General features: G+C 31.3%; 1 protein-coding gene and 1 pseudogene across 4 annotated transcripts; one reads left to right on the forward strand and one right to left on the reverse strand.

The window, feature by feature from the left end:
- Nucleotides 1-1,940: 1,940 nt before the first annotated feature.
- LOC111283946 (sugar transporter ERD6-like 7) lies at nucleotides 1,941-6,794 on the forward strand. 3 transcript variants are annotated; one of them, XM_089758550.1, is made up of 19 exons: nucleotides 1,941-2,012; nucleotides 2,102-2,327; nucleotides 2,451-2,513; nucleotides 3,345-3,434; nucleotides 3,564-3,623; nucleotides 3,739-3,804; nucleotides 3,914-3,979; nucleotides 4,164-4,239; nucleotides 4,363-4,427; nucleotides 4,527-4,619; nucleotides 4,720-4,800; nucleotides 4,927-5,011; nucleotides 5,288-5,331; nucleotides 5,408-5,470; nucleotides 5,571-5,630; nucleotides 5,718-5,771; nucleotides 5,882-5,941; nucleotides 6,025-6,139; nucleotides 6,292-6,794. In XM_089758550.1, exons 2-19 carry the CDS (start codon nucleotides 2,145-2,147, stop codon nucleotides 6,405-6,407), a joined length of 1,440 nt encoding a protein of 479 aa, XP_089614676.1. In that variant the 5' UTR covers nucleotides 1,941-2,012; nucleotides 2,102-2,144; the 3' UTR covers nucleotides 6,408-6,794. The 3 variants fall into 3 exon arrangements, with proteins under 3 accessions (XP_089614676.1, XP_089614678.1, XP_089614677.1); XM_089758552.1 differs by lacking the exon at nucleotides 3,345-3,434; XM_089758551.1 differs by lacking the exon at nucleotides 1,941-2,012 and having other exon boundaries at nucleotides 2,020-2,327.
- Nucleotides 6,795-6,940: 146 nt separating this feature from the next.
- LOC149519769 (uncharacterized) lies at nucleotides 6,941-9,685 on the reverse strand (annotated as a pseudogene). Its single transcript, XR_016336885.1, has 3 exons — nucleotides 8,690-9,685; nucleotides 8,391-8,598; nucleotides 6,941-8,093 (listed from the first exon to the last, which is right to left on the reverse strand). The product of XR_016336885.1 is annotated as an uncharacterized LOC149519769 (transcript).
- Nucleotides 9,686-14,558: the final 4,873 nt, after the last annotated feature.

Below are 14,558 nucleotides of genomic sequence, written 5' to 3' on the forward strand. Positions count from 1 at the left end.
CTTGCTTCATTTTGATTGAATGGAAAAAAGGTTGAGGTCTTGTGCCTAATCCCAATACAGATCTTGCAAGTTGCAAGCCTCATGGGCCAACTTTCTTACTTTCTCTTCTCTTTTTGCGTTGGACTCATCGACAACTTTATATTTTAAAAAGCTGTTTCCGCGCCCCCCCCCCCCCCCCCTGAGCTTAATCTTGGGAAGGTAAACAAACATTTCCTACCGTTAAAGTAAATTGGAAAAATAAATTAATACTTGGTGGCATCTTAAAAATAATTGCGTAAATTTTTTAATGAAAAGTTGCTTGCTAATCTTATTTAATGTACATTTATTTATCAACGGTATAAGATTAACTTAAGTTAAACAATCACAATCTTGAGGGATAATTTAATTTTTATATGGATACGCATGCAAATATATTTATATTTGATATATTATTAATATATTATAAATTATCACATCATTATTAATAAATTTAAAATTTTAAAATATTTAAAAATAAATACTTTTAAAAATTTTTAAGAAAAATTATATTTTAAAATTTTAAATATTTAATTGTATTAAAACAAATTAATGATGTGATAATTTATGATGTATTAATAATATATAACACCATACTTTGACAATACATAATATATATATATATATACACACAATTTATGTCATAATAACTTTTTAGTTTAGAGATCAGATTGAGATGATGTTGTCTTGTTGATTTAACTCAGAACACTCTGCCTATTGTTATATTATATTCAAAACAATCCCTATTCCCTACATATGCTACACCGTCTCTTGCTATTGTTCTAAGCTTTAAGGATGGCATGCACCAATCGGGGGGAAAAAGGGGCAAATCATCATCCTTTTTTTTTTTTTTTTTGTGGTGAACCAGACCCACAGGTATACAAGGTCAGATTTACATTGAAAAGTACCTTTCCGATATTGGGTTGTTGGTCTTTTCATGTTTTGTTTGTCCATCAATATGGTTATGGGTGGCTTCCTTATTGTTTGGGGAGTAAATAAAAAATGAGATATAAGTTTATTAATTGCATCAGAAATAATTTCATCTTGGACTTTGAAGACAGTTTTGGATGAACACAACACTGCCAAAGTAGCATTTCCCATCTCAATGAAATCTACCTCCTTTATTAATTAGTTCATAGTTATCTTTTCTTTAGTATTCTTTTATTAATTTCGTGTCTGATTCATGAACAATGACACATCTCCACTTCAATGAACTTACTTCATATAGCAGGACCAGTTTGACTGCCATTAATCGTGTGTTCTTTCCCTGAAACTTTTTTCATCCTTAGAACAGTATTCTCAGATCCAATTCCAAGAAATCAGTAACTATAACGATAAAATATAAAAATAATATAAAAAAATGAAAAATAATGTAAGTTAAAATTTTATAAAAATATATATTTTATATTTTTTATGTCAAACAAAATATAACATATAATTTTTGTATAAAATATAATTTATATATATAAATTATTAATATTTTATATAATATAAATATACATATTATTAAATTTAATCGGACAAACAAATATACATGATTGAAGAGAGAGGAAAAGGGGGACTATTTGTTGCAATGAAGTAAAAAGTACTTGAAGGCTGAAGCACGTCTGTCTGTCAAGGGAGTTCAATTTGATTTACCAATAGGACAAGTAGCAAAGCATGTTAGCCACAAAGGAAAGAGTTAAAAAGACATTTTCGACTAACCTACCATGGATAACAATAGCGGCTAGTCATCATCATACTAATAATAAAACTAATATTATTGATTTCGAGATTGTATTTTTGTTCAACAGCATCATCGATTTTCAATCTTGCCTGCTTTTAATTCTTTTATTATTCGAAATTTGCATGCATAGCCCAAATCTTGATTTACTTGCGTCAAGTAATGTACTTCGTTTTAATCAGAACCAAAAAAAAAATTACAGCAAGGTGGAGCCATTGAATGAAGAAAACAGCTAGCACGCCTCTACACCGCTTCAATACATATAAGAAACGTGGTATGATTTTCTTCCGTTTTGCCGTATCTTCTGGATCTTGAACATATTGCTTCAAGCTTCTTCTCTTTTCCATTTGTATCAATATACAGAGAAACAGATAAAACCATCCAAAGTTAAATAGTGAACGAGACGATGGCCATCAAAGAGGATAACCTTGTGAGTGAAGAGGTAAGTGCATCACTCTTGCTCGAAGAGAAGAATATGGGTAATGAGGAAGATGGATATACTGATCAGACAAGCAGCAAAGCCAGCCTATGTATGGTTTACCTCAGCACATTTGTTGCAGTGTGTGGTTCGTTTGAATTTGGATCCTGTGTAAGTCTCCCCCCCCTACTATTCACAGCTGAAAAAAAAAAAAAATTGTATGGCATGAGCTTTGCTTGTGATATTACTTCCATAAGTCCTAACTTCTAATACTAAATGGCAAATCATTTTCAGGCAGGCTATTCATCACCAACTCAGACTGCCATCAGGGAGGATCTCTCTCTTAGTCTAGCAGAGGTACTTTGAAAACTCTTGTTACTTCATAGACAGAGCATGTCTTTTCTATTTAGCAATTTGTCAACAAGAAATTATAGTAATTTCAAGCTATGATTCAACTGTAGTGACCTTTAACTGGTCCAAACAATTCCCACATCTCCAATGTTATACACTATTGATTAACATACCTGGCAATTTTAAAGGCAACTGTGTGACACCAATGAAAGATACGAAAACGATACAATTTAAAATTTTAGTAAAAATTATGAGTTTGGTAAAAATGAAAAAAAATGCTTTGTGTTTGGTGTGCTAATATGGTAATTTTTTGTGTTTTGCATATATTTGACACAATAGGAATACCATACAAATATATGAAATGCAAAGGTGGACAATACTCAAGACTTTTCCACTGACTTTCTCCAGATGGCAAACTAGGATACCGAAGATCAAATTCCTAGAGAAGGTTATACCTTCAGAAGGGTCTGGGTTTATATACAGTTAAGGGTCTCGGTGTATAGACAATTATCTCAAAAGCTATTGACATATCACATTATGTCTGAAGAAAAATAATCAAAATTGATAATATTGCCACCTGAGAATTATTATAGTGGCTGGTAGATAATCAGTTGTAATACGATTGGAACAAGTTACATGACTAAACCCAAGATGTCAAATTGTTTGAACATGCTAAGAACAGATTTTAGCAAGAATTTACAGGAGAGTTTTAAGAAATCTTTTCTTGCAGCTTACAAAAATAGATTAGCTAAAGCTAGCATTCTCATTAAAACAATCAGTATGTTCAATAACAGAGAAGCAACTTCAAATTGATGCATTTGATCTCTGACCGTGCAGTATTCGGTGTTTGGTTCTATATTGACTTTTGGTGCAATGATTGGTGCTATCACAAGTGGACCAATTGCTGATTTTATTGGTCGGAAGGGGGTAAGCAGAGAAATAATCGATTAATGCATGCTAAACTGCTCTTTCGTTGAATACTTCTGTTTTAGCAATTTTGCTTTGGTTTATAGATAACCTTGATGTAACATCATGTTCGTTACTAAATATGTGCAGGCAATGAGAACAGCTACTGGCTTCTGTGTTGCAGGGTGGCTTGCTATTTACTTTGCTAAGGTTTTAATAATTCTCCACCTCTGAATTTACCATTGCTTAAGCTGCAAATTAACCAGAACCAGTTATGTAGAAATATTTCAATAATTCTTTTTCTCTGTCTTGATTGAAACAAAAGGGGGCTCTGTCTTTGGACATTGGAAGACTGGCAACAGGATATGGAATGGGAATCTTCTCATACGTGGTGAGTTTCTATCTCTTCTAGGAGTTCACTCCTAGACCACCTTCAGTAAATGATATGGCACTAGTACCTGTTATTAATGACTTCGATGCCTTCATTGAACATATTGTAGGTACCAGTATTTATTGCTGAAATCGCTCCAAAGAATCTTCGAGGAGCACTAACAACTATAAACCAGGTAACATGTGTCAGTTAAGTAGCAGCACTCATTATCTTAATATCATCACAATTTCCAGAAGTGGCAAATTTAAAATTCTGAACAGGCATCAGTTTTCTGAATGTGCAATATAAATGCATAACAAAGAGAAAACAATGAAATATGCACACAGTTTTATCTGATTATTTCTCACCTTATTCTACAGCTTATGATCTGCAGTGGAGTGTCTGTTGCCTTCATAATAGGGACATTTCTAACTTGGAGGACTTTAGCATTAACTGGTAAAAGTTTTTTATCCATTTATTCAAAGCACAGTGATACAGAGTATTCTTCAGCAAAATCATGTGTGTGTACTTGTAAAGCTAGATGACACAAGCTGAGACTCACAAGTGGAGTGATTGCAGGACTTGTTCCTTGCGCAATTCTGCTTCTTGGGCTCTTTTTCATTCCAGAGTCTCCCAGATGGCTGGTAAGAAATAGCAGTGAAAAGAGGGTGGAATCCTTTTCTTACCCTGAATTATACTAACATAAAAATGGGAGTTGGATAAATATCTTAGCTAATATGCAGGCAAAAATAGGACGTGAAAAAGAATTTGAAGCTGCACTACATGATCTTCGTGGCAAGGATGCTGATATATCGAAGGAGGCAGCAGAGATTCGGGTTTTTAATCTAAACTCTATCATCCTAACCAACAATGAAAATGAGTTTGAGCATTATATAGAAAATGTTTTAAGAAAAAACTCATTTTATTGCTTGACAGGACTATATAGAGACTCTCAAACGACTCCCAAAAGCCAAAATGCTGGATTTGTTTCAACGAAGATACTTACGCTCAATCATTGTAATTATAACACTTCTTAAACCCACAAGCACAATAAGATCAATCTTCTTCAAGCATTAGCAATCACAACTTTTCCCTCTTGTATCCTAATTAATGTTTCTTTATTATGCAATTATCTTTTATCAGATAGGAGTTGGATTAATGGTCTTTCAACAATTTGGGGGAATCAATGGAATCTGCTTTTATACCAGCAATATTTTCGAGTCAGCAGGTAATGAACGCTTTGAGTTACACCCTGATGCACCAAGCAGGAAAATGAGTAGAAAGAGCCTGGTACATGCACTTCATATAATAATGATGATAAAGAAAGTAAACCCCGGCATTTTGACCCCTAAAACATATATCCTGGATGGCTGAATCTAGTTGGAAAAAAACAGTTTTCTCAGATAGATTCTTTTGTCTATGAAATTATTAGAAATTAAACTTCTAAACCTTAAAAAAGTCTTCTATCATTAACATTGCTGCTTTCGTACTTCAAATGTCTCAGGATTTTCTGCCACTGTTGGGACAATAATTTATGCCATTCTTCAGGTTTTGTCTCTCCCTTTCATTGATATCCATGTAGTTCTTGCTGGCAAACAATAGCTTAAAACAATCATTAGTGCAGGTTGTGATTACTGGCCTTAATGCAACTGTGATTGATAAAGCAGGAAGAAAGCCTCTATTACTGGTAAATTTAGAGCAAATAACAGTTATCAGGTCCTTAAATAGCTGAACCAAATCACTTCCATCGATAGAAGGTCAATCTCATTTTTTTCCTTTCTTTCTAGGTTTCGTCAACAGGATTGGTACTTGCCTGTTTACTATCTGGGATTTCATTCTATCTTAAGGTTAAAATATCTAACTATCATCATCTATAACTATAGTCTCCTTTGTCGTTGTCAATTACTAATATTTCGATCATCTTTGGCAACCAGGATCATAATCTGGCACTTAATTCAGTTCCCATTCTTGCTGTAACAGGCATATTGGTAATGTCAAAAACTTTTACTGAATCATATACCCATTCATTTGTTCATTGGCCAAGTATGGCTTACCATTTTTCTATGTTATTTCTGACAAAAATCTTAATTGAGCTCAGCTATACATAGGGTCATTTTCAGCTGGGATGGGTGCAGTTCCATGGGTCGTAATGTCTGAGGTAATAAAATAGTATGCAAGATTTACCATTCTAATTGATGTACTAATCATTCCACCCATCTAACCAAAGGGATTTGGTTGCAGATATTCCCAATAAATATTAAAGGAGTGGCTGGAAGCCTAGCAACGCTAGTGAACTGGTTTGGTGCATGGGCAGTTTCTTACACTTTCAACTTCCTCATGAGCTGGAGCTCCTATGGTAAATAGAATATATTTTCCCTTTTTTATTGTTCAATTCCTTGCAATTAAGCAATAATTGATTCAATTGAAATTACAAAGCAAGTTAATTGACTTCACAAAGAATAAGATATGTGAAATTGTGAATTTACCTGTAACTCTTGTGGATTTCAGGTACCTTCATTCTTTATGCTGCAATCAATGCACTGGCTATATTGTTTGTGGTCACGGTGGTACCTGAAACAAAGGGGAAAACCCTGGAACAAATTCAATCAGCCATTAATGCATAGAGAATCAAGAAAATGAAGCAGCTCATTCTTCGGTGCAGCAGGTATCTTGAGAGATAGAAGATGCTTCCCAGGAATGAAGAACATTTACTGATGCTTTCAAAATCAAGCATGGATGGCATACCTGGGGCAATACAGTTACTTTATAATGGAAATGAAATTTTTTTTTAAACCCAAGGAGATACAAATATAAAGGCACATCTCTTGCAAATGGGAAGTTATTTACAACTCAAAGTTAGAATATTTTCTTTGCAATTTTTTTTGGTGTTAGATTTTAATAGCATTGTTAGTGAATCATGGTCATGGATCCCTTCATTCAAGGTTTTCATTTTGTTATTTGAAGGTGGAAAACCACTCATCCAAAAATTAAAAAACCATTTCCTTTCAGAATGATAGGTTTTTTGATCTACCAAACTTGCTGAATGCGCTAAATTGCTTATATTGACTAGCTGGAGCTCCATTCTCGATTGCTACTTGTAATAACCTGTCAAAGCTTCCACATTTCAAAATGCATGATGATAAAGGGTGTATCTCACATTTATCCCTCTGTCTTTAAAACATATCATAGTCTTTAACTTCAATAAAAATCTGTAGCCTCTTAGGACTCAAACCAAAGCCAAAGAAACTCGTAAACTCCGCAATCTCTATTGCCATGCCAATGATATTTCTCTGTACAAGCTGAAAAATTTCCATGAAAGCCATCAAATCTCCCTCGGTATACCATCTCATGTGAAGTTTTAGGAGCTCTCATCACAAACTCCAGCAAGGGAGGTGAATTGTAGAATTCAACAACTCTTATAATATCACCAAGACGATATCTATAAAACCCTCTATAAGTAGTCACAACCACTTCATACATCTTCCCTACCTTAACACCGCAAATGTCCATAGTTTCTTCACCAACAACCTTGTTCTCAGTTGAATCAAACGGAAGAAACTCGAAATATGCAGCAGTTGGAAGCACAACAAATCTTGTCAGATTTGGTGGTTGATTGATATCCTAGTTAATGGCCACAGCCCACAGAGCACTCTGATGCAAAGTAATCCCTACCCCGCACAGGTACCTCTCCTGCATAGTACTATAGTTTAGAATAATACTGGTTCATACTCCCACTTCACACATCTAATTCTATTTGATGTAATGCAAAATGCCACCCCAATCCTTCTCTTCAGAAATCAACTAAATTCCATTTGACAAATCTGGTTGCAGCCCACCAAGAACCTCGACAACATAATCTCTGAATGGAACATCATTAATCTCCAAACGTGGAAACCTTTTCCGATATCCTCACATAGTTGCTCTCACTTGGATTCTAAAACCTCCAGAGCTTTTGATCAAACCTAGCGCATATGGGTCATGAATAGCATGCACAGAATCAGAATTCCTAACATCACAGAGAAGACGGCAGTACATTTGGTGCTCAACATTTGATCCAAGAATCACTTCTTTGGGCTTCATTGAACTGTTCTAGAGCTACTCAAAACAGAGAAGATCAAAAACAAAAATATATTGAAATTTTATTGACTTGAAAAAGAAATAAATAGTGTGTTTAGCTATAAAGGAAGCAAACCAGAGGATCAATGGACGCCGCGCTGGTGTTGGAGGATGGAATGGAGAGTCTCGGCCTGGTGACGCGTGGTATCCCTCATTGATTCCTCTAGTTGCCTCAGCAATGCGTGGCCTGTCATCTGAAAGTGAGGATTGATAAGTACGTTCGCTTATAGCACTGTCAGTTGACTCAGTTCAGTGGTTCTCTAATTTTCATCAAGTCCATATTTACTTAAAATTGTTAGGAGTATCATTCTATTTTTGATTTGCCAAAAGTATCTGGAAACCAAAGTCCTGTGACAAAAGACATTCTTTAAACTGCTTGCTTCAATTTTCTTTCAGTTGCTATACAAATAAATTCCTCACCAGATATCTCTCATGTATGTGTTGTGCATAAGCTTTTTGATGGAGAAGTGTTTGAAATCTTTAAAACTTACTGTTTCTGTTTTGGTTGCAGTCGTTTTCTACTATCGTTTTCTTGAGCATTGTCATTCACTTTTATTATATCAACGTTTACTATGTGATGATCGGAAGTCCCTTTTGAAGACAGAACTGAATACGCGCCCGCAAAAAACTTGTATGGTGAATCTGGGGATGCCAGTATGTAATCTAACCTAGTCCCATACTTGCATGTGCCCTGCACACCTGCATCAAATCCAAGCATTTTCATCTCATGTCAATGAATGGAGATTAATTAATTAATTGTCATCAGTTAAAAATTAGAATGGTTTTATACTTTGGCCTTTTGCAATCACAATCGGTGGCTCACATTCCCCTGCAAAGCCCTTAGCATCTGTGTATTGTTTATTCTTCAGAAACTTCTCACTTCAACCTTTTCTGTTGGTTTCCCCATCTCCTCATAGTACTATATAAGAAACAAGTTCATTTAAAAGATGTTGCTTCAAAATCCTGTATGAAGGATTATATTCAGCGAAACAACCACCCCCCTGTGTAACTTAACAATATCTGTCCATCTTTCTGTGGAGTAATCTGTTTCCTCCAAGGAATTGAGGCCTCCAGCTAAGATGTGTTTACCATCATTATATTTTCCAAAAGTTTTAAAATCTTTAGATCTAGAATTGGCACATTGGCTTGAAAAATCTAAAAAGAATAAGATTCACCGGAAAACTGTGTCATCAAAGATCTTCTGCACTTTCCACCGCTTAATCGGCCACTTGGAAAGCACGGCGACGGAGCTTTTCCTCTCAAAGTTCTACTTGGAGAGATTGTCTTTGTCGTTCATGGAATTTGGATGCGAAGGAGATTGCTTTAGTATACTCTTTAGCCGATCATTTGTCGACTTTGCGCGTAAACTAAGATCCATGGGGCGCCTAGCATCTGTAAAACCTTCATTGTCATAGTCAAAACTTGAAGACTTCTCTGCTTTACGCATTGCAGGGGCCATAGAAAACAGGGCAGCATGGAAAGTAGATATATGGATGGGCCTCACCAATTTTAAACTACCCAATTGGCCATCTTGGTGAACTTTTGAAGATACATTCATGACAGTGTGATCTTTCGTGTCACTATGTGGCTTTGGAGTTTGATTTGCCCAATCTTTTTATGACAAATTTGAACCCGAACCGGCGGCGAGCCAGCCACCGGAGGCGGCACAAAGGCACTTGATTCTCTTTTTAAGGGCTTTGAGCATAGTGGAGAAGTGGGTGTTGAACAAAATGGGTTCTAAAGCTGTTTGATGGTTGATGAGGAAAAATAGCGGCGAGAGAAAAAGTTGAGAGAGTTATTTTCTAGAGTAAGAACTCTGTTAGTGTTCGTCTTCCTAGTCTAGTGGACAAAGAGCTTTAAAGAACCTCTTGCTTCTCTTTTAGACTATATGATTCGGTTATCGGTTAGAGGTGGACTAAGTCAGTAAATTATATATTAATATTCCTAAGTTTTTTGAATTCGTATCAAATGAAGTTTAAATTTAATTTAGTTATTATTAAATTGTGATGAATAATTTGATTTATCGATTCAATCGAATTCGAATATTTTATACTCAACAAAAATAACTCGTAAACCTAATCAAAATTTTATATTTTAATATATTTTAATTACTTTAATATATAAAATATCTCAAATTTGAGTTCGATCTCGAATATAAATAATTAATTTTTTGTCGAATATAAAAATTAATTTTATTTTTACATATTAATCGAACTAATCAAATGAATTCAAGTAACTCGATTTTTATCTCGAATTGAGTTCGAGTTAAAAAAATAAAATTTAATCGAATTCGAATCGAGTTTTGGATATCAAATTTAAAGTTAAATTCAAGTTTAATGCTATATTGATTCGAATTAAATTGATTATATCTTTATGTGAAAATAGTATGTTTAATCAAATTAATCAATTAATTATTTCAATGATCTATTAAAAATGATTTTATAAAAATTCGATAATCGAATTAATGAGATCCTTTTTCTCTCTGAGACTATGTGATTCGGTTAGAGGTGGAAGTAAAATATTTAATCAAATTAATTAATTAGTTATTTTGATCTATTACTAAAAATAATTTTATAAAAATTTAACAATAAAATCATATATAATATTATATTACAGTGTATAATATAATTGACTACTAAATAACTTTATTATTTAAATTCAAAAGGTATTTTAAATCTTAAAAAATTATATTTATTCAAATTTTTTATGTTAAATAATTTATAATCTTTATTTTTATTTAAATGAGATAAATTTATTGGAATCATTCTAATGAAAAAAATAAAAATAAAATCTCATTTAAAATAAAAATTAAAATATTGATAAATTTAAAAATATATAAAATTATTGATTTTTTTTTACTATATATATGCAATAAGAAATAATTAAAACAAAAATATTCTTCCTAAATTTAAAATTACATATATCTCTTTTATTTTTTTAATTTTCAAATACTTTATTATTAGTTTCTTTTTAAATTCAAAAAACACATATAACTTTAAGTTTATTAACAATTAATAATATGTGTTACATCATTTTTTCAGTTTTCAATTTTCCTTTATGATTTATATTGTTTTTGTAATTTTATTGTATATTTTATTTAGATGATTTCTTGATATTATTTTTATTCAATTTTTTTTGTTTGTCACACTGTCGTAACGGTTTTGTATCCACCCGACAAATTTGAAAACAAAATAAAAAATAACAGAGTCGCCATCAATCTTTTTTGACTAGGTGTGATTGGTCATCTATTAAAACATATCTTTTTAATGAAATCTTAAAATTAATTAAAATTTATTAAAAAGATAATTTTAGGGTTTGCGCAACTGTCTGGGTTCGAGAGTCGGTTATGTGTGGGGAAAGATTAGCACCCCCACAATGCCCGTTAAAAAAACGGTACTAGTTAACTACATGTTATCCTTCAATTTTGATAAAAATAGTCCAATTTTCAGTGTTCGAAAAATAATTTTTTTAATTTTTTTATTTATTAAAAAAAATTATTCTTAAGAAAAATAAATTGAAACCTTTTTATTGAAATTATTCTTAAAATGTTCCAGTACGTTGGTAACATTAAAAGAATTCTTTCTCACCTAGAGATTTTTTAAAGCATCTCTACTTAGAATACTTTTAGAATCTCATCTTTGGAAGTCTAAATTTACTTTTTGCAAAAAATTATGTCATGTATGCAATGCAAATAATAACATGTTGATGCACACATTTTGTTCTTTTTTAAAAAATTTATTAATTGTTTTATTAATTTTTTAATTTTAATTAAAATTTTGAAGAAAAAAGAATTTAATTATATTGAAGATTTTCTATAAATTTTTCAATACGTTGGTAATATTACAAAAAATCTTCTCATCTAGAGATTTTTTTAAAGCATCTCTACTCGGAATACTTTTAGAATCTCATCATTGGATTAAATTTCTTTCCTTCCTATTTTTATTACTTATATTTTTAATTTATTAATCAATTTTTATTTATTACTAAAAAAAATTTTTTTTTTACTGTATTGAAATTTTTTTTATAAATACTCCAATATACTGGTAGTATTTTAAAAAAATCTTCTCACCTAGAGATTTCGTAGGCATCACTACTCGGAATACTTTTGAATCTCATCGTCGGATAAAAATTTTCTTTTCCTACATTTTTATTACTTTAGTATTATTATTAAATTTATTTTTATGTTATTGTTTTTGAAGTTTATTTTAAAAATTAACATAATTGTATAAAAAAAAATTAACCACAATTTCATCATTTAATCTAACAAATATAAATATTTTAATATGCATAAATATTAATAAAATAATATATAAAAATTCAAAAAAATTCAAAAAAAATTTTTTTTTACCTGAACCAGACCGATCAATGTGCGATTCGGTTCAGCGGTTCGGTCTGACAGTTTGACTCGATTTGGACGGTTCAACGGTTTAGTACCCGTTCGGTCTGGGGGGTTTAGTTTCGGTCCAGTCAAACGTGTCAATGGCTGAAGAAGAAACGGGTTGTCGAGTCGGATACGTGGATCTCGGGTCAGGTCGCGGGTTGACGCGCTGATCTTAGGCTTTTAAAGCAACGTCGTTTTGGGCCTTTAATGAAACGACATCGTTTTGGTTCTGAACGTTTATATAAAAGGTTTAAAAAAATTTTTTTCACTAATTCTTTCCTTCCTCCGAAAAAAAAAAAAAAACCTTCTTCCTCTATTTTTTTTTCAGGCAACCTGGGGCCGGTGGCCGTCTGTCGTGACGGTCTCCGTGGTCTTCGTCGGGGGTGAACTCCGACCGCCGTCAATAGTATCGAAAAATTTTTAAAAAAATTCTTACGAACTCCTCTCGACCTCTTGAGCACAGATCTGACTTCTTTTTCACAAAAAAAAAATCCTCACTTCCCTAGATCTGCTTTCAAAGTTTCAGTGAAAAAAATATTTTTTTTTGTTTGTGTGTTTTCTGGTTTGTTTTTGTTGGGTGTCTTTGTAGGTGTAGTTTGGTGTTGGGTTCCCCGTTCAAGGGGATTGTTTTTTATCTTTTTTTTTTTAGTTTCTGCAAAATTTTTTTGACAGAATCTTCCTTTTTTTTACCGTTTTTTGCTTCGGTTCTCCCTCTGCCTTATTTGCAAATAACAAGCTCTATTTATAGAGCTTTTTAGGATTCAAATCTCAGATCTTTTGGGATTCAAATATCATTTTTCAATTGAAAAATCATGTATGCCGTTCGTGATTGACGGCTTGTCGGTCGACCGTTGGCAGCTAGTGATGGTGATTTTGACTTTAGGGATTGTGCATTTAATGCACTAGATTTGAATCGGATAAAGATGAAAAAGAAGGGAAAAAGAAGAAAAAAAAATGAGAAGAAGACAAATGCAAAAAATGAGAAGAAATAGAGAAAAAAATTAAATAAATAATAATAATAATAATAATAATAATAATAAATGGTGTTTACACACACATTTCTTGATTGGTATTTTTTTAATATTTTGATCAAAATCATAATTTAGTAAAAGTACGTAAACACTTTTTTTATTATTTAATTGATTATTCAATATTTATGTTTTCCTAAAAAACTAATATTATATTTATATTCAATTCTTTTTACTTTTTGATCCATATCTAATATCTCTTATTTTTCATATTTATTTTTAACATTTTGATCAAGATAATAATAGTAAAATTTAATTTTTTTATGACATGTTAATTGAATATATATTTATGTTTTATATTTATCATAAAACTTTAAACTTAGATATAATTGTATGAAAAATATAAATTTTACAATGTAAACACATATTTAAATATATAAAATAATCCATGCAATGCAGGATCACAAACTAATTAGTGTAAATATAACAAGATCCTATATAAAACAAAAAAAAACATAAAATGAATTATTTTATTTTATTAAAGTTTTTAACTTAATATTTTAATATTCAAATATTTTATTAGATGATTTTTTTAATTTATTTTAAATATAAAAAATTAAATGTTTAAAATATATTTTAATCTGATTATATTTTATTTTTTAGTTAAAAAAATTAATCGAACTGATCAAATTAATTTTCAAAACTAAAAAATTCAAGATTAAATTTTGAAATTAAAAAATTCAATTCAGTTAATAAATATAAAATAAACTAATTCGGTTAATTTAGTTTTAGATAATTTTATTCAAAATTGATTGAACTTGTAGAATGAACATTCATAAATTTTAAATTAGTTTGGTTAATTTAGTTTCATAGAACGAATATTTAGAAATCTTTTTGAAAGTTTTTTCCTGTAAAAGAGTAATTTAAAATTTATTCTATAATTGGGGTAGTTTTAAATTTGTTTCTCTTAATAGTATCTTTAAGTCAAGTCAATCTTATGTCATAGTTTTTAATTTTTATTTATTTCAACTACATCTATTTTTATAAAATAAAAAAATAGTTCCTACATTATAGAACTAACCATAAAAATAATCTAAACGGATTCTTCGTCTATGTGCTTAATTGTTTTTTTTTTTAATTTTAAAATAAAACTCTTTGCTTTTCATCTACCTACTTAATAATCTAAATAAGTTTTTTTTTTTATTTATATGCTTAATTGTAGTCGCTGCTTAAGGAAACAAATTTATTGAAAAACTTAAGACCGCAAAGGGTTCGATCTTAAAATTGATCGAACTAGGACTTAGATATTG

Source organism: Durio zibethinus, chromosome 3 (genome assembly GCF_047325235.1).
Source record: "Durio zibethinus cultivar Kanyao isolate XHJ-2024 chromosome 3, ASM4732523v1, whole genome shotgun sequence".
Taxonomy (NCBI): domain Eukaryota; kingdom Viridiplantae; phylum Streptophyta; class Magnoliopsida; order Malvales; family Malvaceae; genus Durio; species Durio zibethinus.